Raw genomic sequence first — 25,416 nt, 5'->3', positions numbered from 1 at the left:
CCCACACGGCCTTGGAACCCCAGTCACGAAGCAGATGCATACACGCAACCACGGGGGATCTTGATCTATTCCGGCTCGGTAGCCGCAGTTCTGTGCCAGGGGGGGTGAGCATCTTGGGAAACCTCTCAAGCCCGTCCAGCAGGCAAGGCCTTGGACGAAGACAAACTCGCAGCGGTCCCAGGTCGAGCAGCTTGGTCGAGCTCCAAGCCCGGTGCGGATTTCCCAGCGACACGGCCCATCGGAAAAGAGGTCGGTCGAGTCGAGGGTGGGCGGCTGTTCATTGTGTTTTCGCGTGGCTGTCTCGTCTCGTCACGTCACACAAGACATTGCGTCTCCCCCACGCCTCGGCGGCATTTGTGCCACCCTCGCTGCGAAATTGGACTTGGAATTGAAATTGCACACACGGACTGTGGCTGATTCGTGCTGCGTGGTTCATGAATCATTGCTCGAAATTCTCCGGAGAACGGAGCAGCGCCTCCACTGGGCGTCCCGAGGGCGAAGATGCCGTGCCATGTGAAGCAGATGTCGATAGTCAGATGTTGACTTAAGGTGCGGAAACGCGGTGGTTCGCCCGCGGGGGCTAGACTTAGCAGATCAATTGGCTGTTCCCACTGCTAAACTTGCCAAGGAACCTTGGAAGGGCCTCCACTGCAACGGCCCTGCTACGGATGGCCCTAGCTGAAATCCCGTGCTTGCTCCATTATTTCTCCGCCTGGAGTCGGACCTGCCTGCGCTATGCCTTAGTTAGGAAGGAAGCCAGGACGAGTTGCCCTGTGCCAGCCACCAGGGCCAGAGCGAGCCTTCTCTGCTTAGCCAGCCAATCATCGTCGTCGGGATGAAATCCAATTGGGTTCCATGTTGAGCCAATATAAGGCATCAAGTTGCCTCTACCTGCAAATGAACCTGCCCATCAGCCTCCGATGAGCCTCTAAGAGAGCCTCTGACGAGCTGCTGCTGCGGAGGTGCTTCAACGTCCGTTTCTTTGCGCCGATTCGCAATTCATCTCCTGCTTCTGCTTCTGCCTTTCCCCCGCTGCTGCTGCTGCAACTGTTCGGGCTAGTGGAGTTGCTCAGGGCCGATGCAAGACAACGTCATGGCCTCCAAGACCATCATCGTCTACCCTAACCTTGTAACTCCATGCCTTAGTCTTTCGTCTGCTGTGGCTTCGAAATTGTCTCGGCGACATGCATATTACGAAAATACATCTGTCAAAACCACTCGTGTTGCTGCTCGTATACTCGTACCCGAGTTATCAACACCGCTGTTTGGACTGGTCGGTGGTTTCTTCTCTTATCGCCAATAGGGCTTGACTCTGATCTCATCACCCAGCTAACGCCGTTCTCGCAAAGCTACACAACATAATATGAGTCCATCTTCTACTGGATACCTAGTAGTACCAAAAGGCCGTGCGGGATGTCTACGGACTGTCTCCGTCCTTTGGTGCGTCGTGCATATGCAGCCAGACTCGACATTCTCGTGGTCCACTCCGAGGCCAGAGGGAAGCTGTAGTCATGTGAGAGGTGCAGGACTTTGATTCGAAGCAGCTATGGTGCTGGTGCCGTTGTCGTTGCACAAAAGGGACTACAGTTCATACCGCCAAAAGAGTGAGTAATCATGTGTTACATGTTACTTTCCCAAGCCCGCTAAGCTGCCCGTATATGGCTGGCCGCATCAAATGGCCTTCTCGCGATATGCAGAGACCCTGGTGTTCTGCTCTCTGTTCCGAAAGGCGTCTAACAGCCCTCGCCGACCGGTGAGCATTTAGCATGGACGCCACAAAACCACTAGCACATGTGAGTTTAGCCAGGCCCTCTCGGGGCTAGGGAGATGCAGTGGTGCCAACATGGGCTTTGAGCCGTCGAGTGGCAGAGATGGAGAGGGCCGTGGCTTATGCTATCCAGATCATGACCAGACTGCAAGGTACCATGGGCCCCCTCAAACAAGTCACAGCGAGGAGGACGATACTTTTGATTCACCCTAGTGACTTGCATCTTCCTCCGACGGCCCATAGAGAAACCGGCTGGCAACTTCGGATGAGCTATTTGCATGGGATGGGTGTGTAAGAGCATCTTTGCTAACAGCACGGCCTCTCACGCCAGCAAACCCGTTCACAACTGATGACAACATGCGTCTGACACACGTTATGACATCAGTCAATGCAAGTATTGACGGAGATTGCATTATTCTCCATGAAATTGGCGATCAGTTCAGATCTGGATAATCACCTGCCCTGCTGCCATTCGCATGGCGATGAGTGCGTGCCAAAGACATGTGAGTGGGCAGGAAGCAGCATCAGATGGTCCGCTGTAGTTCGAGCCGCCTGATGCTACGTAACTATCATATAAATGAGTGAATTTGGGAGATTCTTTGTCGCTGACAAGCTGCTATAGTCGTACGTGAGAGACCATGCCATGCAGCATAATGACAACATATGCATTGAGCTCCGCTTCTTTTGTGCTGCGTCTCCATGGCGTAGCTTTGGATAATTTTGTCAAGCTTTCCTCTGGCTCAACAATAGCATCATGGGCCGCATACCGGGCCTGTCCGAATATCTTGCCTCCTATTCCAAAACACGGCTATTATCGCTTGCTGCGGCTGAAGATGACTGAGTACGAGTATGCATAGCATGGGTTCCCCGAGTCATTATTAACGCCACAAAATATCCTATTATGGAGTGTTCCATAGGTTGAAACTGTCAAGGTGTGCTTTGACACTTGAGCAAGACATGCATCCGTTACCCTGAATATTGCTGGTTTCTGCCCCCATCGGCTGCTTACCATGGAGGAAAAAAGAGAGACAGACGGCCATGGCTTTGGGGGCCAAAGTTTCCCTGCTCCACTCAATCCTACACTTCGGCTCGGCTTGAGCAAACAAGGGACTTGCAGCAAAATAGAGACAGAAAAAAGCCATTCTCTTCGCGTGTGTACGAAGCGCCGGTGGCGGCGGCCATGTATGATGCCTATATTAATATCCAAGGCAACAAGATTAACAAATCCCAGTACGGATACGGGGACAGGAAAAGGAGAGAGGCTGGTTGACGGGATGTGCAGCCGCAAAGCTGCTTGTACTCTTTCGCGTGTGCCTTTCTTCGCAGGCACCAGTAGCGACGAAGTGTATAACCGATGGAAACCTGCTTGGTTGATTCGTTCAAGCCATTTGACTGCCGGAGTTTGGCTTGCTTCAGCTCATTTGCGTGAGCTTTAGACATTCGTAAATATAGGAACGGCATTGCTCTCTCAGCACAAGAGCAAGCAGACGGATCAAGCGTCTTTCAACCAACCTAATGACGAAATGGATCCCAGCCCGTCGCCAGCCTCCCAGCATGCCGTGCTCCTGAAATAGCCACCCATTGCCGAAGTGCATGTCCCTGTCCGACGTAGCAATTGCACAACTGATGGCTCAAAGGTGTTGTGTGTTTGCGGAGCTTGGGCAACAAACATGACCTTAGCCCCAGCTGCCAAAAACTCAGTCTAGCACAAGTGCGGCTGGGAAGCAGTTTTGTATCGGCTCTTTGCCTTTGCAAACCAGAGCACAACTCAGCATTTCCAAGACGATGGCCAATTCCACGCCTGATATCGAAAATCAGATGGAATGGAATGCAAATGCAAGTGTACTTGGTACTTCGAGGCCGCATCATGTGATCAGGCATAAGGTAATGCTGCAGCCAAATCAAGCCAGATGCAGCGGGCTGTTGGCCACGAACCCCCCAGTTCATGCATGGCATAGCAACTGAGCAGCTCGATTCGCAAAAAGACGTGACACAATCGACGTCCTCGGTCCTGTGCAAATCGGAAGCCCGGCCAGTCTTTCCAGCTGGGAGGGGTTGAAGAAGCTGAATCCATCGCTGCCTTAGCCTTGCAACGGGCCGCCTGTGACGGCAAACAGCAGCTGCCTGGGCCCAGAGCTGGCTGGCAGTCGAATGACTCCTCTCGCTCAGGTTTGATCAAGCACAAGAGCGAGAGCCTGCACGTGGAAGTGGAAGAGGTACGAGTACTAGGTCGGTGGCCGCCGCTCTCTCGGTCTCTTCTCTCGTGTGTGCCAAATTGACTGATAAAGACACTGCCCTCTCTAGTAACAGTAGAAGCTGCACCTGTCCGTTGAGACATATAGCATCTGCACAACATGGAGCTCAGCCAACAGTCGATTCACGATGTCATCCATCCAACCGCAGCCTTCTCGGATGAGAGCATCTGGGAGCAGTCGGCCGCTAATGCCGCTGTCAACGCTGCGAGAGAAACCTCGTGGGATGAGTCTCCACTGAATCCAAAGAATCGCATCGACAGTCTGGAGCCTCCAGCGCGGCCCTTGTGGCGTATTGATGGCTGTACTGCATTTGGAACTCAGTTTTATGCCGTGCCTCTCTTCATGGATTCGATTCCCCCGTTCCGCATTGATGTCTTCATACCCGAGCCAGCGACCCTCTCTCGCGAGCTGCGCAGCGTCCTCGACATGGACGTGGCCTTCTACACAAGAGACGCATCCCGCATCTCACAGCTTGGCGTTACCCAACATGTGCTCCGGCTGCTCCAGTACTGGACGTCGACGTTGGATGATCCGCCTCAGATATATCAAAATATCCCCTTTGGCTCAAGGATCGTCTTCAACAACCTTCCCAGGGATGTCAGCCAAGTCCAAGTATGCATCGCTCCAACGTATTACCTCGAGCGTCAAATGCTCTCTGTGGCATCATTTGAAAGCTTCTGGGGGTCGCACCTGGACCTTCCCCCGACGGTCGACATTCACGACGTCGTGTATCTGTCACAGTTGCACGACAGTGTCTGTCTTATTGAATATGAGGGCAAAACATGGATTTTCAAGGCCCTGACCAGCTACACCAAATACTTGTACCATGAACTACGACAGCTCCTCTCCATCAAGGCTCACCCCAACATTGTGGCACGACCGGTTCACCTCATCACGAAAAAGTGCAGCTTTGGCAGCAAGACGGCCGTTCTCGGATTCACGCTCGAGTTTCACGTCCATGGCAGCTTGCGTGACTTGATTCCTTATTTGCAGGTGCATGACCGAGTGTCGCTAGCCGACAAGGCCAGATGGTCTGTCCAACTTGCGTCCGCCTTGGTGCATTTGCGTGAGACATCCAGCATTTTCTATCCGGACCTCAGGCTTGACAACATTGTCCTGTCGGAATCTGGGGATGTTGTCATGGTTGACTTTGAGCAGCGTGGCGTTTGGTGCGAATTTGCAGCCCCAGAAGTCAACGCCATCGAATATGTCCGACTTTTGGCGGTCGACGACGAGATCCCCTCGCATATTGTAGACAAGTATGCTGCTATGTTGACGGACATGCTTCCCGGGTGGGAGGAGATGGGTCAGGGTGAAGATTACGTCTGGCCATCCAAGGGGTACAACGTGCCTTGGGCCTGCTTGACCCCCAAAGAGCAAGAGGCCTGCGAGGTGTACATGCTCGGGCGAGTCCTGTGGTGCATCTTTGAATCCAACAGCGCTCCCCAGCGAGCGGCGGTGTGGCTTTCGTACCGGTGGGAGCCCCTGGTTGAGTTTCCCGGATACACTCGCACACCGCCCGCCATGAGAGATCTCATCGACCGCTGCACTCGCGGCCGACAGGCTGGGCTTAGTAGGCTCATCGTCCGCCGCAGAGACAAGCTGGTCTTGCGAGAGTTTGAAAATACGGGCGAGTCCACGGCGAAGGAGGTCCAGAAGACGGCGCGCGACTGGTGGGCAAAGGAAATCGCCGACTCGGAGGCGTGGCTCAAGGAGCGCGCGGAGGGCATGAAGAGGGGCGACTGGAACGAGAACTACTATGATCGACCTAGCCTGCGCGAGGTCCGCGAGGAGCTGACCAAATTTCTCGAGGACAGCCATCTCTTTTACTAGTTTGCCACTCTATAGGGACGCCTAGCTCTCCATGTGATCCAAGGGGTGGTCTGCGCTTGTGGGGGTTTTGAGTCAGGAGGGTTTCCCTTTCTTCGCGAGGAAAGGAAATTTTGAGCCTTAAGTTTGGCATGCAACGTTGGAGGAGGTATACACGAGGAAATGACTTTACTAGCTGTGTATTTGATTTAATTGACTTGTTCATCTTGACCATTTCTTGAAGTTTTTGTTTTATTGCCTTGTGAAACTCATCTAGAGGAAATCGAACAGAATCGCGTGAATGCTAGTCTACATAGTATACAATGAATGCCATGTTGCACACTCTGTACATATACAGTAGCTCCCCAGTGTAAACAAGGGAGGTTGAGAAAATTGAAAGGGGGAAGAGAGAAGAAGAATAAAGACGGAAGAAGAAAATAGTAAAACAATGACATCACGGCCAGCGTGATATGTATATCGACAAAGTGCGATACAAGAAAGTGAAAAGGAAAAAGGGGGACAAGAAATGAAAAGTAAAGTCCAACACATGTACAAGCATCCCTCCCTTTACTTCATCCTCTTGGAGCCTCGAGATGAATTTCCCTCATCATCACCCTGCCTCTTCAGACTAGAGCTCCTCTTTGGCGCCCTTAATCTCGCCAGCAGTGCCTTGAACTTATCGACGAATGTCACCGGGGCGCCGTGCATCCCAATGTCCTCCAAAACAGCCTCCAGGGTATGCAAATGCTGGCTCGCCGCCTCGGGAAGCAGATTCAGCTCCGCCAGCACAAAGTCCCTGTCCCTGTCCCCGATGAGGCGCAGATACAAGTTTCGCTCTGTCCGCGGCGCCTCCGTGGGCGAACCAGATGAGACGACGTCGTGGTTGCGGGAGGCGACGGCGGAAAGAATGTGCACCAGTGTGCGGGCGGCAGACGCGGCTTCCGAGGGCTGAAGGGGCCGATCGCGCGTGTAGATAATAGATTTGATGAGCTTGATGCAGCCGAGGAGGTGTTTCGCCGCCCAGGCGACGTTGGGGAGCGTCTCTGCGGAGGATCGCGTGGGTGCGGGATCGGAGGCGTATGCGTCGAAGCGACGGAGCACGCGGTCGACTCTTTGCGCGAGCTTCCTGAACGGATCGTTGATGGGATCTCTGGGCCGAGACACGGACTGGAAGTAGTTGAAGAAGTGGTGATTGTCAAGCAGCATGCGGAAGACGGTGTAGTCGAGGTCGTTGCGCTTGAGCACCTTCTTCCCTAGCACCGGCCGTGCAAAGATGTCCGGACGGAAGTCCTCTGGAGTCTTTCCATAGACAGCAGACAAAAGCTCACGCGACTCTTGGACGCGGTACGAAGCCAGATCGTCTTCAGAGAGGGCTTCTGGGTCGATGACTTGGCAGTGCAGGCCATCGGACAGAACATCAAGGTGATGCTCTGAAATGGCCGTGAAGGGATCACCGAGCTCTTCGGCGAAACCATCTTGGGTCATGGTAAGAGGAGTTTTGGGATCGTAGTCGTAGAGCATCTGCTTCGTGAGCCGATCTAGGAGCCATAGCAAGTGAGAGCATGGCTCTGCTTCGTCTCCGCGTCCGCACGAGCATGTGAGCTGGGACGATCCATTGCCATTGGCCCGAATGCGAATAGACTGTGTGACGAGCTCCGTCATCTGAAAAGCATATGTATCATCAATGAGACGGCACTGCTGTAGCGCAATCGCGGGAGGCTCGCCAAAGACTTCGCGCACGGCACCTTGAGCCTTTTCTGGAAGATGGTTGATGTTGTAGGCGAGCTTAGTAGGAGACTGCACAACCATAGAGAGCTCGTCATCGTCGTCCTCGGAATCTGAGTAGGATTCGAGGTCAGAGCTTGAATCTTCCACGATTGGCGCATAGGTGTCGCCTTGTAGGGCAGCGTGTGGATCTGATTGGCTGGTGGGAGACATCTCGTCAAGGGACAGTCTGCTGAATGGCGCGACTGGCACCGACATTGGATTTGATCAGTATTGACAAGAAGGTATTGTTGTTTCAGATTCTTGGATGTATGACTTGAATGTCATGAAACGATGGATTGGAAGTGGAAGTTGAAGCAGCTTTATAGAGATAGAGAACCGCAAACGCATCATGTCAAGGGGAAAATCGAACCCAAGTCTCAACCAACAACGCGAACCAACATCAAGGGGGAATGACCGAGCCTCTCCCTCTCTCTGGTACGTGTAGACCAATACAGAAGGAGCCATGAATACATTGAATAATGGAAGGAGTTCCTCAGGAGCGAAAGTACCCGTGTCCTCCTATGGTATGTCACTGGCCGAGAGGCTGAACGCCCGGGGGGAAGGCTGCTCGCGAGAGAGCCCATATCGAGCCTCATCCAAAGGACCAATCCGGTCGGCTGACGGCCAGGGAGGAAATTAAGACACCTTGCGGAGGGGCTGTGAACGCATCAAAACCAGTGAAGCCTAATCCCAGCGCAATGGAACGACTTCTTACTGGTCTCAAAGAGTTCCGGAAGAGGGCCGGGGCCTCAGCCGGCGATGTGGGTCCGGGCCGGAGGACGGTGTATGATGGCGTTTATAGGACGAACGTGTCGTGGCATGCCTGGGCCTGGGATATTAACTACTGGGATGTAGATGATAGGCTGAGGATGCTCATTGGATCGTCGATTTTCTGCGAGCTGAACAACAAGCCACTCTTGGGCTGCCCATGACCAGCTTCTATGCACGACTTGTCTTCGTCTCCATATCGGTTAGACGAAGAGACCTAAGTAAATCACCAATCAGCATGGGCCATCAAGCATCTTGTCTGCCAGCATGATGCCATCTCCTGTCTTTAGTCTGGACAAAGTCAGGCTTCCTGCTCACGATGAACTCACTATCAGCCTTGTTCCCAGGCCCATTGTGTAGATCTGAATGCTATTCCTGTTCCTAGAGCACGGCCAGGCCGGGACAATGACCCTTGGCGCCGGCAATCGTAATCGAAAAAGCCCTGCTGTTTCTATATCTCGATACACTCGACCGCAAAGGGAGGCCCAAAAAAAGCTGTGCTCCAGGCGTTCTTTCTTGGAATTCGACCGTTTCTGCGCGAGTTGTTGCAACGGCGTTAAGAAAATGGTGACGAGATGGCCAAAAGTGTCGGCCGTTGTTGGTTGGAAGTTCAGGAATATGGGGATAAGCGCGACTCCACCCGGCTGGCCGCAAAAGGCGACCGCAAAAGGTGCTGCGCCACGGGAAAACCCTCAAGTCCGTTTCTAGGCCTCGCTACGGCGTTACAGCACCACTCTAGCTCTAAACCTGAGGTTCGCTTGCTTCAGAACCCCCCGGCACCGCGCTCCAGCGAAGCTCCAGCGCTCTCTCGCACTGCTGCACCGCCGCTGGATTCCCACCAGGTCCGGCCGTTTCTGCGGCCCGGTCTCCATCTTCGCTTCTCGTCGAGCTATGGACAGTCCATACAAGCTGCGATTCCAGAAAACACCGCCCTCGCCAGGGAGACCAAGTCTGCGGCCTAGGAGGAGCTTTTTGGTGCGACTGACACTTTGGATCCCAAGGAATCTGTAGAATCGAATGCTGGAATGGTCTCGCGACTTGCTGGCAAACTCGCAAGGCGTTTTTTTCACCATGTGATGCAAGTATGTACTCACTTGGAGAAAGGATTGTTCATAGCTCCAGTCGTTGGTAAACGCTATCAACAACCACGTACTACGATCATATTCAGCTAGCAGGCAAGCCAACTCTCAATGATCCGGTAGCACTAATTCAAAGTCTCCGCCGATGTCTGCCTGCTTCATGAAGCAGATGAAGAGTACAATCGTCCTGTGTAGGGTTACCATTATCATGAGACTTGATACTTGGCCTCCCTTAGTCCGAGGTAGGTAAGCAGATGCTTTTGCTCTTTTGTTGTGGGTTCACAGGACACGACATACCCGGCTTGTGAAGTATCTCCCATTAGGTTCATCGATATCCATGTTCTCGTCAGAGGAGCCGTCTTCATCGTCGGAGGAATCATCATCATCCTCAGAATCGTCATCATCCTCAGATGAATTAGCGGAGATAACTAATACCGTGATCAACCTGGAGCTCGTCCATCATCTCATTCAAGGTGGACGCGGGCTCTGATTCGGGTGAATAGGTACTTTCTGCCACTGTCGATACTTTACTTAAGCATCTGTTACCGCTGCTACATTCAGTTAGTATCTGCTGCTATGGCCGTATTCTTCAGTTTGTGATATTATCACCACCTAAGTAGCTTTAAACTTGAGACATGGGATGCTGGAAAGTAGACTTGGGTTGCTGATTACTGTCGTAGTTCCCTACTACTATCTTGAGACTTGATGCATGGTCTGCCTTAGTCTGAGGCAGGCAAATATCAACGAGTCTTTGGCCATTCGTTGTGGTTTCACAAACAGGTGCTAACGCATTGGAGGCTGAAAATACAAGTCTACTAGCAGGCACGTCCCTTGAGGCAACCGTTGCGACGTCAAAGTTGATTCCTTTGGTTCTACGCCATGTATCATATGTCATTTAACCGCAGTGCAACGCGCCACGGTGAAAAGCCATAAACCTCCACCACAGCGACAATCGTCCTTCTCAGCTGCCAGACAAAGAAAATGCTGCAGCAAATCGCGTAAAACGTTGAGACGGGCTCACTCAAATGGAAAAACAAAACCCCCACGCCTTGCTTCGGTCGATTTGATCAAAGGTGCAACTGCATTTGCGTTGTTGAGACATGCTGTTGATTTCTCTGGTTAAGGCCTCGGGAGGCAGGAGATGTTCGCTAGTAAACATGGCCGCAAAGTTGGCTCCGCCCAAATTCCGAATAAAGCAGTTCATTTGTGACTTGCCATGTCGTCACTTGCCGAATAAACACCCTTTGATTTTCCCAGCTCCCCCAATCTGTACCCTCTCCTCCCCTTTCCGTTGATAAAAGACTCGCATTCGTGATTTGTTTCTTTCCTGAGGGGTGACTGATCCGGTAAATACTGACATTAAGGTAACAAAAGAAGCTAATGTGCCAGCCAAGGCATGAAGAGGAAAGAAGAAAAAAGCTAATAGTTTAGAATAATAATGCACTCTGTGGGCACGGCGTCCAATGCTCTGTGTTTTAGGCAAACGACGGTAGAGCTGCGCGTAGTCCTTCTGCAAATCGGACGGCTCGGGTGGGAGAGTGCCCACTGCTTAGAGTGGCCTTGGCTGGCGACCTCTCTTTTCGCAGGATTGTCTTAATCTCTGACGAAGTTGACGAGGACGATGAGGATGAGGAAGACCGGCCCGCAGACGAAGAAGGGGTCTTCTTCTGCAGGGTGCCTACAGACCGGTCGGATTGTCAATCGATGCCGTGCTGCTTCTTGAGCTGCGCTAAAGATTCCCGGCGGGCGTCGAGATCCTCTTTAGATTTTACCATCTTATCGGGCTGATGATATAATACTATATCGCGTGTCAGCAGGGCGTTCGTTGGCGGGGAGAAGAGAAGAAAAAGAAGAAAAGAAAGAAAATGGACACGTCGTTACGTACCAACGAGATAGCGGTTCTGAAAGTTGAAACCGTTCAATTTGTCGCAGGCTGACTTCGCATCCATGACATCTTCGTAGACCACGAAAGCTGTACCCTTGGTGTTGCCGGCAATGCCCTGTCGAACCTGGCTGCAAAGGTGTTAAAAAAAGCATATTAGAGGAGAATAACGGCGGCAGGCCAGAAGTATCAGCCGCGCGTGAATTTGGACATACCGAATAGGTCCGAACTTTCCAAAGAGGTCGAAGAGCTCCTCAGGAGTAACGTTGTAGCTACGGCAAGTCAGCGTCAGATGTATTTCTCGTTTAGATTCGGCGTTTGCTTATCGACGGAGGCGTACCTCAGGTTCTTTACGAACAGAGCGCTATGAGGAGCAAGTTAGCAAGGACTCTTTTGACACTTTTTCAGCCGAGCATCCAGCGAGACGTGCCGGCCGAGTGGTCGGAGAAACGAGACCACACGCCTTTGCAGCCTCGCCGCGACGCCAAGACTCGCAGGAAAGCCGAAAAAACTCACCGATTGACTTCGGGGGCAAGTTTCCCGCCGCGACTACTCATCCTTTGGATGATTGAGGTTGTGGTGGTGATGCTTCAGACTCGAAAAGGGTCGGAGTTGGCGCCGGAGAGGGAATGCGAAAGATGGAATGGAAACAAGAGGTTCCGGGGTGGAGGCACAAGACGCAAGACGGCCAGAGAGAATGGGCGATTGCGGTGGGTCTGATAGGCCACGCCCACGTGACTCGCGTTTTTCGCCTGAATGCTGGCAGTTGGACATCCGGCGCCCGGTACGTACCTTTTCGTGGTGCGGTAAGTGGCTGCTAGCGTTGCCTCTGGAGCTCCTCCACTTTATTTTTTCTGCTTGCAATTGGCGCTTCCGTCAAGACACGTTCCCTTGTCGGTTGTGCTCGGTGAGTATAATCAGCAGTTTCGAGGTGTGCTAATGCAGCATTTCTATGTATCACAGGGATCTGCAATTGAAGTTCTGATAGTGCTAGGTACTTGTGTATTTATCATGCTGTGGATGAGGCCAACAGGTACATTGCTTATCTGTCAAGTAGAAAAGAGACTTTGTACCTCCATCAACATGGAAATGTTCCATTTCGGCCACCGCTCACGTGAGCTCCAACACCGCACAAACATTACGAACGAGAACCTCGAATGCTCAGTGCTTTACTGCAAGTCCAGAGGTACTGTACCCGGGAAGACAAGATGGAATTCTGCAGTGAATTGATACATCAGACCATGCCGACCTGTCAACTGCCAACTGCCAACACGGTCCCATCGGAAAAACACGCGCAACGCAGAATTGCATCACGCGCCACCTTGGCTGCAGTGATTCGCGGTGGGGGATGTCTGATGAGTCAGGCGACAGCCATTCAGGGGGCCGGTTTGGCCATGCACCCCACGAACGTCTCGGCTTTCACCGCCGACCAGAAACACCAGCAACATGTCCGCGGCTTATCGGGGATTCTCCGGAGCTGCATTTAACCATCTGCTCTGCTCTGTGTATTTTTGATTTTGATTCGCTGTAATGGCCGCAATTGGTCTGATTGTTTCTCGTGTGTAGAGGTGAATGAGTACTCATGTACTGATCTTTAAGGTTGACGGCTGACCATGGCCCCTAGATAATTGTACACACTGGTAATAGATAACAACAGAAAAACAATTGGAAGAGAGCAAAAAGAGACAAAACAAAAAGACGATGGTGAAGAGAGAATAGAGAGGAAACAGTCATGTCGATTCTCTAATTGCTTCGGATTTCTATTCTTCCTCAGTGTCGTGTGTTGCTTTTGATCCAAGTGCGGCGGTGTTAAGACGTTAACAATCATTTCGAAAACAACACCCCAAGCAGCTGTTTATTCAGCATACTTACCTGCAGGGCGCTCCGAAACATTTTTGGACACTTCTCTCTCACTCACTCTTTTCATCTATTTTAATCAGCCCGTGCGACCTCATCATGGAACGATTTTCTGTTCACGACTGCCAAGCCTCTTGCTAGACACGAAGACCTCGAAGCCGTTTGTGCCCAACGGTGGGCCGTGAATTTCGACACCATGCCAACCTCATTCGGCCATAGCATCTTGTCCGTATTCGATGTTTGGGAAGACTCGTCGCCATTTCTTTCCGAAGTCTTGGAATCCGGGGATGCGCCAAACGATGAAGTGCAATGTCTCTTCGATCAGAGCCTCACTGGCGGAGCTGAGGACTGGCATTATCTGATTGACTGTGCACGGTCAATTCGATGCGTTCAAAATCGCCATCCTGAATGTCTCGACGGTAGCGACATTCTGAGCTTCGTCTGGGAAATATTCGATGGATACGACGGTACATCGCCACCTGCCGAGCCTTGGGGAGAAACCGATCGTCTGATTGCGCTCGCCAAAGACCTCGAGAGAGATATCGAGGTTTTGCCGCCCTCGCTGCCCACATCACAATCAGCCCGGAAGAGCGCATCCTCACAGGCTCAATCACGCGTCAAGAAACAGCGCCTAGGAACAACTTCTCATTACTGGTCTGACGAGCTATTGGACCAGACGAGCAAAACAAACGACAGGCAAGGCAATCTCTCTGATCTCTCTCTATCTGTATCTGGCTATCGTCAATGCAATCAAGTACGGCCATACGGCCAGACTGTCCACCAGTGCACGGGTACCGCTCTCCTTGGTGTTGCATCGACTTTGGATGCACAGCCTTTGAACGTATTATCGTCACTTGACAGCTCCCGCCTCAACAACTTATGGCCATGCGACTCTCTTTGTAAACTGGAGAACGAGAAGGAGGCGCCACGTAGCAAACGCTCAACGAAATCTCCCTACTTTTTGCAGAAACCGTCACCAAAGGAGGAGTCTCCGAAGAAGAAACGGCCACCGCCAGGAACAATTTCTTGCATCCCGTTTCCTCCTCTCGACTCGCCCTCGTTTGGCATCATCCAGGAGGAGCTGGCTCATGATCCATTTTGGCTGCTTATTGCCATTACGTTTCTCATAAAGACGACCGGGCAGGTGGCTTTACCTGCATTTCGTCGGGTAAAAGAACGCTTCCCTACGCCATTACAGCTGTTAGATCCATCAATCAAGGAAGAACTCCTTGACATGATACGTCACCTAGGACTATCCAATGTTCGACTTGCGTATATCCTGAAGTACGCAACGGCCTTTGTACACCAGCCACCAAAGTCTGGTCTGTTATATCGAGTGAGAAACTATGATAAACGGGACAGGAGCCCTACACCAAGAGATCTCAGCAGCGGAGACTCTGAGGATTCAGAAATGTCGCATTTGCCATCAGATAGCAGCGATCAAGATCTTGAGGCGTGGGAAATCGGCCATATGACTCAGGGCAAGTATGCCATCGATAGCTGGCGCATATTTTGTCGTGATGAATTACTGGGCCGCGCTGAAGATTGGAACGGAAAGGGCCGCGAGGCTGAATTTCAACCTGAGTGGATGAGGGTGAAACCGGCCGACAAGGAGCTGCGAGCCTGCTTGCGGTGGATGTGGATGCGCGAAGGCTGGGAATGGGACCCGACAACAGGCGAACGTACGGTATTGAGGGAGGAGATGCGAAGGGCTGTCAATGAAGGGAGGGTTGAGTATGATGATACGGGGGCATTGAGAATCTTGACTGTATGAGGAGAGCGGGAGGAATCTGACGGCATACTGTATGCTGTAATCTGGGAGAGATGGTATGAGATGAGATACTAAGCGCTTGGATAAGTAGACACGTGGTATGTGCTCTTGTGCCTCTTTACGCGCCCTGAAGGTCGGTCATGTTTATGTTAGAATAAGGTAGATGCCAAATACCGCAAGTAATGAGAAATAGCACGGATAAATAAAGCAGCACTGGCATTGCCATCATCCATCACAGCCACAAATGGTCAATCCCACGTAATCAACCGTCACGCATTTTCTCACTCTACGAAATAGTACGAGATGACCTTAGCAGGTGGTTTACGCTTACCAGGTACTCCATAACGTCAATCGATAGTACAAACAATGCATACCGTATGCTTGACCCACCATTTATGGTGTTTAAGCATGCACATGTCTCGGACCGCAGTGGCGCCCTGTGCAGGCAAGGTACTTTGACGATAGGTGTCCTGTACCAAGAACTTTACGACCTGCTCAGTTTAGGACATTGAATAAAAGTTCCAATGTTCCGCTGCGGGCATCACCATGCAGGGCGAGACAGCCTCTGAAATCTCTGTAAAAGAGGGGACTGGATGGTCCATCGCACGAGGGGCGATTGTTTAGGCAGGTGAGCACTTGTGACGACGAGGTACCTCTCACCTGAACTATCCGATGCTGGTGATGGCCTAGAAGAGGCTAGAAAATAGTATCAGACCTGCTAGTTACCTATAGCGGATAACAGGTCAGAAATCGGAAGAAGAGATGCCGTTGGGGGCTTTTGTTTGGGGTTTTCCCTTAATCTTCCGGATCGGATCTGGTCCGTGTTGAGAAGCGCAAAGCATGAGTTGGTAGGGCTGTGCTGCCCGGCAAACCTAAGATGCTAAGTCAATAGCGCCTCAATAAGAATGGATTCAATGGATGATTGTTGATTCGATTGTTTGCCGTTGGGCATTCATTTCCATTCATCGCACCCGAAGTACCTCATACCTCATACCTCACTCAACCCCACTAGAACATGGGTACCCAGTAGCATTCTGACGGCATTTCAAATCGATCAAGCAATATGAACCTAAGCAAAACGGCAAAAGGGCCGCTGCAAGCACTCAACTGCCAAGAAATGCTCTGCCGCCATGGCTAGTAACCTTGAATTAGTTTATTTTTGGCGCTGCTTCACCCCCGCTTGCCGTGGCAGCCCGTAGTAATGGCGTGCGTAGCTTTTCCACACATCATCCATGGATGCTTGTCCAAGTCAAGCTCTCTGCGGCTATGGGCTTACTGGGGCCCTTTCAAGCCTCGCCACGGGCCCTAATTAGGGAGGTTCCAGCTACTATTCCCTCCTACTAAGCAACTAAGGTATGCGCTTTAGTTACCGACCTACCTTGTCGGTGCAGTCGGAGCCCACATGTAAGGGCGGGCTGTGATGTATTAGATGGATGGATCAGATGCAATCACGGACAGGCTCGTCGGTTTTAAGCCGTACCGAGAAGGTACCCGACCCTCGGCGTCACGCAGTGCCTGTACCAGCAATGTACTTGTGCTCTGTCGCGCCAGTCCACAGCCATTGTCACAGAGTTGGCGCCAGAAGGGGGCTTGCTTTTGCCTCGCTACCTGCATCCCTGGGCAAAGCTACACGCCCCGTCGCTAGCCTTTGCACCGCCCACCAAAGTCGCTGGAGGGGAAGCGGCAGGTACCTGCGCAAAGCTGGGGGGGATCATGATCAAACTCGAAGCCCGACTCCACTGGCTTGCCAGAGTTAAAAGTGGACACCTCGGAGCCTGCACCATCACGGGATTTGGAAAGGACACAGTGGTATGTAAGAATCCGAGCTTTTCTGAGGTCACGACCTTTGGGAATTTCCTCCCTCGCCCCTCCTCTCGCCGTGATTCTCGTCGCACAATTGCGCTTCTCCCACTCAATTCGACCTTGTCAGACCCTGCCTGTGAGACTGGGCGCCGTCGCTGTCCTTTGCTGGCCACTTGCACCTTGACATTGCAGCTCGTCGTCTTGTAGCGCATCGCATCGCATCGCAACCCCATCGCAGCGGAAAGCTCCGTTCGTCGTCCGAATCACTCAACAAGGAGCTTCGAGAAGCACCGACGACAGCTCAAGGCGGAGACGCGAATAGGAATCGGAACAGGAACAGGAACAGAAGAAGGAGGTCAATCACAGAAGCTCGAAATGTCGCATCGAGGTCCCTCAGGTTACGGCATTGGCGGCCCCAGTCCGTATGCTGGTGGCAGCGTCGGAGGAGTTGGTGTTTCGGACGAGTCCAACGGAGGCAGCGTTCTTGACCAGCTCCGGCCATACACCAGCAAGGTCGAGGATGCTCTGGATTCCATCAGCGAGCCCGTCAAGCCGTAAGTGACACGCAGCGAGCTCTAGGCTTGCCAGAATCATGCAAATCTGGAATTGGCAGCTAACATTTGCGGCGCATCGTTCAGATACCTTCCCGCCATTGGACGATTCTTGATCGTCGTCACCTTCCTCGAGGATGCGCTCCGTATCATCACTCAATGGAGCGACCAGCTGCTCTATCTCCACGACTACCGCCACAGTAAGCAATGATCTCGGCGCAATGCCAGCCTTCCAGCGTCGTTTCTTGCTGGGCATTGTGAGCTAACATCTTGACCAGTTCCCACCGGACTCAACCACCTCTTCCTCCTCTTCAACGTCATCGCCATGGTTTCCTGCTCCACCCTCGTCATTGCCAGGAAGTACTCTGACTACGCTGTTGCCGGTCTCATGTCCGTCGTCGTCATCCAGGCTTTCGGCTATGGTCTGATCTTCGACCTCAACTTCTTCCTGCGAAACCTGTCCGTCATTGGTGGTCTGCTCATGGTCTTGTCCGACTCATGGGTTCGCAAGACCAAAGCTTTTGCCGGTCTCCCCACCCTGGATGAGAAGGACAAGAAGATGTACTTCCAGTTGGCTGGTCGTGTGCTCTTGATCTTCCTCTTCATTGGCTTCGTCTTCAGCGGCCAGTGGTCCTTCTGGCGCGTCATCGTCTGCATCCTTGGCGCTGGCGCCTGTGTCATGGTTGTCGTGGGTTTCAAGGCCAAGTACAGCGCTACGCTGCTTGTCGTCATCCTGAGCGGCTTCAACCTGTTGGTGAACAACTTCTGGACTGTGAGTGCCTGTGCTACCCATTCCTTTATTCTTATTTGACTAACTGAATTCTTTACGTAGCTTCACGAGCACCACCCCCACAAGGACTTTGCCAAGTACGATTTCTTCCAGATTCTGTCCATTGTCGGTGGTCTGCTGCTCCTGGTCAACAGCGGCCCCGGCCAGTTCAGCATCGACGAGAAGAAGAAGGTTTACTAAACAAAACCCGAGTAAAAATACATCACGGACAAAACCGCATGTTTGGATTCGCTGGCATGTGAGCACTGTGGCTCCAAGATCTGGAACTTTGCCACAACCTCTTGGAGTTATTTTTTTCTACCATTTTTTTTTGGTCGACAGGGAACAATGGGAAGTGGATTTGCTGGGTATGAGTTTACATGACAAATTATGGATGGTCTTTACGAGTTGTTGCAAGTTTTGCACATACTACATAGAGAGAGAAAAACAAATTATCTATCTCGGGAGTCACGGAGGGAGAAGGATGCTAGGATACGAAAGAGAGAAGAAAAAAAAAGCACGAACCCTCAATTAACTCTTTGCACACCAAGTTTCATCGTGTGCACGGAATTGTAACGCGACACAGCTCCACCTATTAATTAGCTTAAGCTGCATTCCATTTGTATACACAGCATATCCGCAGTTGGTGCAATCATTGATAATGTACTTGGGGTATGTAAAGGTGCTCGATGTAAATGCGCCATTGGCAAATTTGGGCTTGGATTCACTCGGTTTTATGCGATTTAAGCATTTACTATGTACCAAGTTTCATCTTCCTGATTCAACATATCGTCAGCTACGCTACATCTCCACGGCAGCGGGAATTGCTGATCTAGTTGACATGGCTTCACCGTTGGCTGTCTCATCTGATTACAACGTTGTTAGCATGACTACAGATAAGGAGAACATGTCGCCGACCCGGGTCTTGGGTGAAAAGTCTACGAGAACGATTATGACAGCACTGAATCGAATATTGCATTGGTCATTTGCCTGTATGAAGTAGGATCAATCTAGGTACTATAGCTGTAAACGACCTTGCCGCCAAAGTTTCTCCATCATGGTTCAGTAGGTGCTTATTCCAGCGGCGCACTCCGCCTTGAACTTGTCAAATATAGCATTCCCTTGAATATCTCTCGCGCTGCCCCCATCCCACGGGTGATCTACTTCTACTCTTCGGATCATTTCCGCATGCTTCTCGCTTCTCGGAGCAATACTATAGGGGAAATCTGCCGGATGGTCCAGCGCACCATCTGTTACATGTCTGGGTTCGAAATCAACTGGCTTCCCCTCATGCATTGCTTTGCTTATGGTGAAGGTCGCCAATAATCGTGAGATTGTGATGAACAGACCTTCATGCGCGAGAAATCTGCCAGGGCATATTCGCCGGCCATATCCAAACGACTCCATGGGGTCTGGCTCGTTCCGAGGTTCGAGATACCGCTCAGGATCAAATTTCGAAGGGTTTGCGTATGTTTTCGGATCGTGCAAATACCACCACACACAAGGGCGTAAAAATGAACCTTTGGGAATGCGATAACCTCGAAAGATTATATCCTCCGCAGCTTCGTGAGGCAGGCCCATGGGTACGACGGGGAAAGTTCGAAGTGCTTCTTTAATCACGCCTGCAACGTAGGGCAGGCTTTCCTCGTCGCTGGCTTCGGGGAGACGGTGAGTGCCCACCACTCTGTCGATTTCCTCTTGAGCTTTTCGCTGCACGTCGGGGTTCAAGACCATGCCTAGCAAGAATGTTTTGATAGTCGAGACTGTAGTATCTGCCCCGCCGGCAAACATGACTCCCGCTGTCCATCGAATGGCTTCATCAAACTCTTCATCAATCTCTTTGCCTTCTTCCTTGAAGGAACTGATGAGTTTGGTTATGTACGATGGCTGATACGAGCCCTTTTCCATTTGCTGCTTAGCGAAAGCGTAAGGGATGTCAGCAGAAGCATCAAGCAGCCCTCTCCATTCGCGAGCAGTTTGCTTAAAGCCTGGGAACCAGTCAGGTAGATACGAGAGGAATGGAAAAAGATCAACAGCCCATGAAAAAGGAATTAAAATCGCGGAAGCGTTATCCACAACTTTGTTAATCAGAGCAGTCAGGGGATCTGGGCCGTGTAGCTCTGCTGAGTAGCCATAGGTGAGTTTCAATATAGTAGAAGCCGTCTGTCTATACGGATTATTAGCAGGTGAACCATTTATTTTCTCCAGAGTTTAATGCTCGTAGTAATATAGGAAGATTTTTCATACGTTTTTATATGTTTAAATAGATGGAGGGGATCCATCAAAATCCGTAGCAGAAAACGCTTCGACTCAACATCTTGAGTATCGACGTATTGACTCGCTAGGTGCTTGGTTCCGAGTTGCTTGTGAATAAGTTTGCGAAACAATCGGAACTGGTCGTTATATTGCATTCCAGCCAACCACCGATCATAGCCACAAATTCTCATGAAATTCAGTTGGGGCCGTGAAGCAGTCTTTAATGACAATTTCTCCAACAGCTCAACAGCATCTTCTTTGTCGTGAAGCAGAATCGCTGTTTGGCCCAATACGCTTACAGAGTTTATAGGACCGTATTTGTCTTTGAAAGTAACCCAGTGCTCGAACTCTGGTACTCCAGGGGGTGGGCCGTCCCTGATATTGCCGAGAATGGGGATTGGCTTTGGGCCAGGCGGTAAAGGCAGAAGGGCCTCTCGCTTTTTGCGAAAGAAAAGAGAATAAACAAGGACGCCGATCAGGACGATAATGCCCTGGGCTATAACAAAGTTTGACATTTTAAGAGTGTTTCCCCCCCAGTTATCTTGGGCTGTCTCGAGTTGTCTGGGTTGATTGGGACGTGATGGGAGCCAATGGTAGTATTTATAGTTTGAAATAGAGAGAGACAAGCTATACAGATAAGAGATCTTTGTATCGCACTGCGCAATACATTTACAAGGTTACCACGTAACATTTGATAGCTCACTTTCTCTTGCCCTCCCCCTCAGCGGTGAATATTGCCTCAGCTCACTGAGGATTCAGCTCAAGCATCCCAGGATATCAAGACAAGGTACCCCGCCCAAATTCAAGCCGGTTTCAACAAATATCCTGGTTTTGTGGCTTTGAAGGCAGGATTATGTATTTATATGCAGGCCCAGATGGATTAGGATGCGGGGGTCACAGGCGAGGCTGGCTACGCGCTGGCTACGCGATATGACCCCGGCTCTCGTGAATTCGCGTACGATCACAAGCCTGAAGTGAGATCACCACGAAAGTTGAACGAGGGGGGTTTTACGTCTGGTATCATTCACAATGTGCATCAACTGCGGACATATTCCCATATTTGTATAATAACCCTCCATATAAGTGCCAGGAGGATGACATTGATGCAACCCAATCATGAGTGGGTGGGTTGCCTCAGAGTATATATCGCTTGACCGATGTAGTAGTATGCCGTATTCACTGTGTTTTATTAGTGCATGTGTGATAACGGTTTCCTGCGGACTTAGCAGGTGGCTGACTACAGCGGCATGATTGGAAGACGAGGATATCAACGGTACAGCACGTAAGTGGTTTCTAATGAGATGTTCAGCTATAATTTAATAGTTTAAAGGATTGGCTTTCGCTCTGTATATCTCGTGATTGTGGACGGAGGGAGATGCAACAGATGTGTGTGGGTGGTGGACTCCACAAATTGGCAACTATATCTGGCGGCTACGTGCATTAGAAGATGCAGCTGAAGAGTTTCAGAAACAGTCGTCATTGTGGAGACAATGATTCAGGGGAGACAACGATTCAGGGAAAACATGACTGGTTATTGCATAGGATGCTCGTCCATGAGAGGGGAGGAGTTGCGCTGAGCGCTCTCAGAGGTATTGTTGCAGTGTGAATGCTTGGAGAGTTTTTTCAAGTTCAGTAGTAGGTCTCAAATAATAAAAATACCCCGCTTTGCTTCAGATTTACATAGTGCGATAAGCAATGGTGAAAAAGCAAATGATATGTCGTTGATGGTAGCGCAGCTGAGGACAAGTCTAAGAAATACCTAGCCCATTACAACAAACATAGTCACAAATTTTACAAATTAATTGGTCTATGTAAAGTATCACATTATGGGCTATTAAGAAAATTCATAGCTGACGAAATTTTGATTGACTAATGCAGTAAAACGGTGAGTTACATTGGAGTGATTACCGTGAGGGATGATTCAGGCCAACAGACTGCACGCCACATACATTTACGAGGCATACACATATCTTCATCCATTTGATAAATTAATAACAGCTTCAAATCATTTTATTGAATGGTTTTTATCTTATTGAGTGTTATTTTTCCTCAGTAGGAGGCCGTCAGGCACTGTGTTCGCGCCCACCTGTTTTGGGGCATCGCGACAGGGGATATACAGCCCGATGCTTACACCTCTCTCCCGACTCAACATTCGGATCTCTCACAAGCCGAATTGACCCAACATCAAGCACATACGACCATATCCATTCGAAAATACGGGATCCCGTCCGCTCTCCCAGAGTCAAGCGAATGAGAGGCAGATTAGTAGTCAGGTGGGTGACCACTGGCGAACACCGGCTGTTGTATGTTTCTTTTCCTTTTTTTGCTATTTTTGTCCCTATATATGAGGTTATAAGTGTAACCTATTGTCTCATTAACGTATATTTGGGTTACTATTGTATGGGCAGTAGAGCCTCAGGTTTGGATGCGTTCTCATAGTTGCTGAACTGCTAAGCTGCTAGACAGCGTGGATTTCTCCACATACATGGTTCCCATCTTCCCTTACACACCAGTTTCAATATGTGTTCTTTTTCTTTGCAACTTAAAATACGATAGACAGCTTCGTTACACCGGATCGATGCAGGGAGCAAAGGCATAGCTGAAAACGTAGCCGATCTTCAAGTCTCAAGTCACGGTGGCACCGTAATGGTGGAGAACCGTGATCATATTGGCTTTAGGTAACAAGTAGTTTATATTTGATGATGTAGCATACGCGGCGGCCTGTGCTTTAGATCTATTTGCATACTGAAAAGGCGGCGAGAACGAAAGAGTCACTGCTGTCCAGGCTTGCGTAACAGAATGGTTTACTTTTGAAGTATTTGGCATTAATATGGATCCCACCCACCTTCATCCAAAGAGCTCGCAGTAGTTGAGATTGCGCCATATTTGGTGAGACCAGACGGGTCCAATATTCTTGGTTTCTTGTCACGGCGGTCAGAAACAGTGAGCTTGTCCAGCTCGAAGAGATCTTCTTTGTATCTGGCGGCTCATTGAGCGCTCCTTGGAGAGGGCGGCGTCCACATACCAACCCATCGCTGTCCTCCAGATGAGAGCTGGATTGCATTGGAAACACGAGTAGTGGCGCTAGGATCTGTTAGAATTGGAATCCATCGCAGAGAAGGGATTGTTGAAGGATTTGCTTACTAGTACCCCATTTTGGCTATTCAGAGTCTCATGTCACAAATTCAGCAGACATAATCAAAAGAAGTCTAGAAGAAATTAGCGATAATAGCATAAAGTGGGATAGCAGAGGAGAATAGCGATAGTAGAAGAGAGTAGCGGTAGTGAAAGAGAGTAACGATAATAACAGATATCAGAAAAGAGTGCTTATTTCTCGACGCCTAGGGGTTAGATAGTAGAGCCAAGTCTATAACCTTGATACATGGAATACATTCGTTTCATAAACTACCTCTTAACTAATAAACATAATCTATACCTACGCGCCCGTGCCCAGACTTACTGAGCAACTCCGCATTCTCACAAGCCGACATGTCATAGTTCATCAGACTCATCGTCGCTCCACGCATCTTCGAGTCGTATCCCATTATCATCTAGAACTTTGCGCAGCAGGCTCATCTCCGATTCATCCAACTCCACTTCCACATCGCCCAGTGGCCCGTTTGTGCTATTTCCCGTCAAAAATATCTCTTTAAGGAGCGGGAAGTCAGTAAGCGATGTTGCCAAAGTCATCATATTTGCGACAGATTCTCCTTGCGTGTTGGTAAGTTGAAAGCGACGTATAGAACCAGGTAACATGTTGATCAGGATATCGGTGCGGTAGTCTGGCGCCTGGACAGCTGGAAATAGGACTGAGCTGCCATCGACATGGAAATTCTTGAGTCGTGTGAAATCTTTGAGAGACAGGATTTGGTCACCATCACTGCATAAGCCAGAAAAGGACAAGGTGTCGGTGGCCGCTCTTTCCCGAAATCCTAGATCAATGTAGACTGAGCGGAGAGTGTCGTTGTGGTTGTGCTCCCTCAGCATATCGATGATTTCTCTTGGAGTCACACAATCTTCGCCAAGGCCTGCGTAGATAGAGTGATATGTGTACTTGAAGTACTCCAGGGCTTGGCAGCGCGAGACTATCTCATTTAGTTGCCTCCTGGATATGTGACCACCCTTGAGATATAAACGGGTTACATTGTCGAGAATTATACGATCATTCACATTCTTCTCGTTGCAATGGAAGCCATAGATTGGGTCGCCCGTAATCTCTGTTACACCAGGTGCAAGCTCAAGAATCCCCCCAAAGTATCCGAGAGATATCTGCCGGCAGTCGTCATGGCCCACGCGGAGTCGACGCAGATGCGGTAGTGAGACTTGTCTAGGAACCTGAGCGGCCATTTGCTCAAGCAGTGTGAAAGCCCCAACGCCCTCATCACAGTAAACCTCGTGCGCTATGACTTCCATGGACCTCACATTCGGCGTGTAGGCGATGACGAGCTGCGATATGGCCTCCCACGGGTTGTTTTCCATCCAGCCATCGAGACTTACGCCCAGCCTTTTTGTCGCAAGCTCAAAGGCTTCGGTGTGACTCTTGTCGAATTCGGTCCAGTAAAACGCGTTAAGATATAAGTCCTGTACCAGCGCGCCAAGTTCAGGGCGCAGGGCAATGGTTCGAAGGAAATCGGAAAGTTTCTTGAAGCGCTCGCTGGAATCGAAGCAAGAATAAAGTACAGGTGTGCCGATGCGATAGAGAGTCTTTGATGCTTGGCAGAGGTTAGACAGAGGCTTTGGGCTATAGCGTGATCGTGGATAGTTGGCCAGTTGTCGGCATATGTTTTCGATAATCTCTTCGGGGAACGACATCAACGGGAATGACGAAGTCATCATGGCTATTGTCTGTGAAGTGACGGGAGAGATGGAGGAGAGTTGACGAAGATCTAAGCGCCGTCTGGGGGCTGTCTGGATATTTATTTAGAAACTCCTGCATTGAAGCCAGTATGCATTAAACTCCCGTCAGCCTTACTTCGTATTTCAGGGGGATGTGCTGCGGCTCATCCTCCGTACATAAGCTTGAAACAGCCTTGGACTAAAGCTTCCACTAATGACTATCCCCATGCCCTCTCTTTGTTCAC

At 50.5% G+C, this 25,416-nt stretch overlaps 8 protein-coding genes across 8 annotated transcripts; 4 read left to right on the top strand and 4 right to left on the bottom strand.

Moving 5' to 3' along the window:
- Positions 1-4,122: 4,122 nt before the first annotated feature.
- On the top strand, positions 4,123-5,856 carry T069G_07007 (uncharacterized protein; the record flags this gene model as incomplete). The annotated part of the gene is made up of 1 exon (XM_056174217.1): positions 4,123-5,856. One exon carries the CDS (start codon positions 4,123-4,125, stop codon positions 5,854-5,856), a length of 1,734 nt encoding a protein of 577 aa, XP_056027796.1.
- A 543-nt stretch (positions 5,857-6,399) lies between these two features.
- Positions 6,400-7,815, bottom strand: T069G_07006 (uncharacterized protein; the record flags this gene model as incomplete). Its single annotated transcript, XM_056174216.1, has 1 exon — positions 6,400-7,815. The coding sequence occupies one exon, from the start codon at positions 7,813-7,815 to the stop codon at positions 6,400-6,402; it is 1,416 nt and encodes a 471-aa protein (XP_056027795.1).
- Positions 7,816-8,942: 1,127 nt separating this feature from the next.
- On the top strand, positions 8,943-9,329 carry T069G_07005 (uncharacterized protein; the record flags this gene model as incomplete). The annotated part of the gene is made up of 1 exon (XM_056174215.1): positions 8,943-9,329. The coding sequence occupies one exon, from the start codon at positions 8,943-8,945 to the stop codon at positions 9,327-9,329; it is 387 nt and encodes a 128-aa protein (XP_056027794.1).
- Positions 9,330-11,143: 1,814 nt separating this feature from the next.
- T069G_07004 (RNA recognition motif domain-containing protein) lies at positions 11,144-11,885 on the bottom strand (the record flags this gene model as incomplete). The annotated part of the gene is made up of 5 exons (XM_056174214.1): positions 11,144-11,244; positions 11,332-11,459; positions 11,544-11,600; positions 11,669-11,692; positions 11,845-11,885. The coding sequence occupies 5 exons, from the start codon at positions 11,883-11,885 to the stop codon at positions 11,144-11,146; spliced, it is 351 nt and encodes a 116-aa protein (XP_056027793.1).
- Positions 11,886-13,381: 1,496 nt separating this feature from the next.
- On the top strand, positions 13,382-14,959 carry T069G_07003 (uncharacterized protein; the record flags this gene model as incomplete). The annotated part of the gene is made up of 1 exon (XM_056174213.1): positions 13,382-14,959. The coding sequence occupies one exon, from the start codon at positions 13,382-13,384 to the stop codon at positions 14,957-14,959; it is 1,578 nt and encodes a 525-aa protein (XP_056027792.1).
- A 1,710-nt stretch (positions 14,960-16,669) lies between these two features.
- T069G_07002 (SURF4 family domain-containing protein) lies at positions 16,670-18,280 on the top strand (the record flags this gene model as incomplete). The annotated part of the gene is made up of 5 exons (XM_056174212.1): positions 16,670-16,765; positions 16,967-17,313; positions 17,398-17,510; positions 17,589-18,082; positions 18,143-18,280. The coding sequence occupies 5 exons, from the start codon at positions 16,670-16,672 to the stop codon at positions 18,278-18,280; spliced, it is 1,188 nt and encodes a 395-aa protein (XP_056027791.1).
- Positions 18,281-19,141: 861 nt separating this feature from the next.
- T069G_07001 (cytochrome p450 domain-containing protein) lies at positions 19,142-20,850 on the bottom strand (the record flags this gene model as incomplete). Its single annotated transcript, XM_056174211.1, has 3 exons — positions 19,142-20,246; positions 20,327-20,442; positions 20,635-20,850. 3 exons carry the CDS (start codon positions 20,848-20,850, stop codon positions 19,142-19,144), a joined length of 1,437 nt encoding a protein of 478 aa, XP_056027790.1.
- A 2,977-nt stretch (positions 20,851-23,827) lies between these two features.
- On the bottom strand, positions 23,828-25,171 carry T069G_07000 (uncharacterized protein; the record flags this gene model as incomplete). Its single annotated transcript, XM_056174210.1, has 1 exon — positions 23,828-25,171. The coding sequence occupies one exon, from the start codon at positions 25,169-25,171 to the stop codon at positions 23,828-23,830; it is 1,344 nt and encodes a 447-aa protein (XP_056027789.1).
- Positions 25,172-25,416: the final 245 nt, after the last annotated feature.

This window comes from Trichoderma breve, chromosome 4 (genome assembly GCF_028502605.1).
Source record: "Trichoderma breve strain T069 chromosome 4, whole genome shotgun sequence".
NCBI lineage: Eukaryota > Fungi > Ascomycota > Sordariomycetes > Hypocreales > Hypocreaceae > Trichoderma > Trichoderma breve.
The sequence above is the reverse complement of the archived record's forward strand: the minus strand, read 5'-3'. Positions and strand labels throughout refer to the sequence as shown.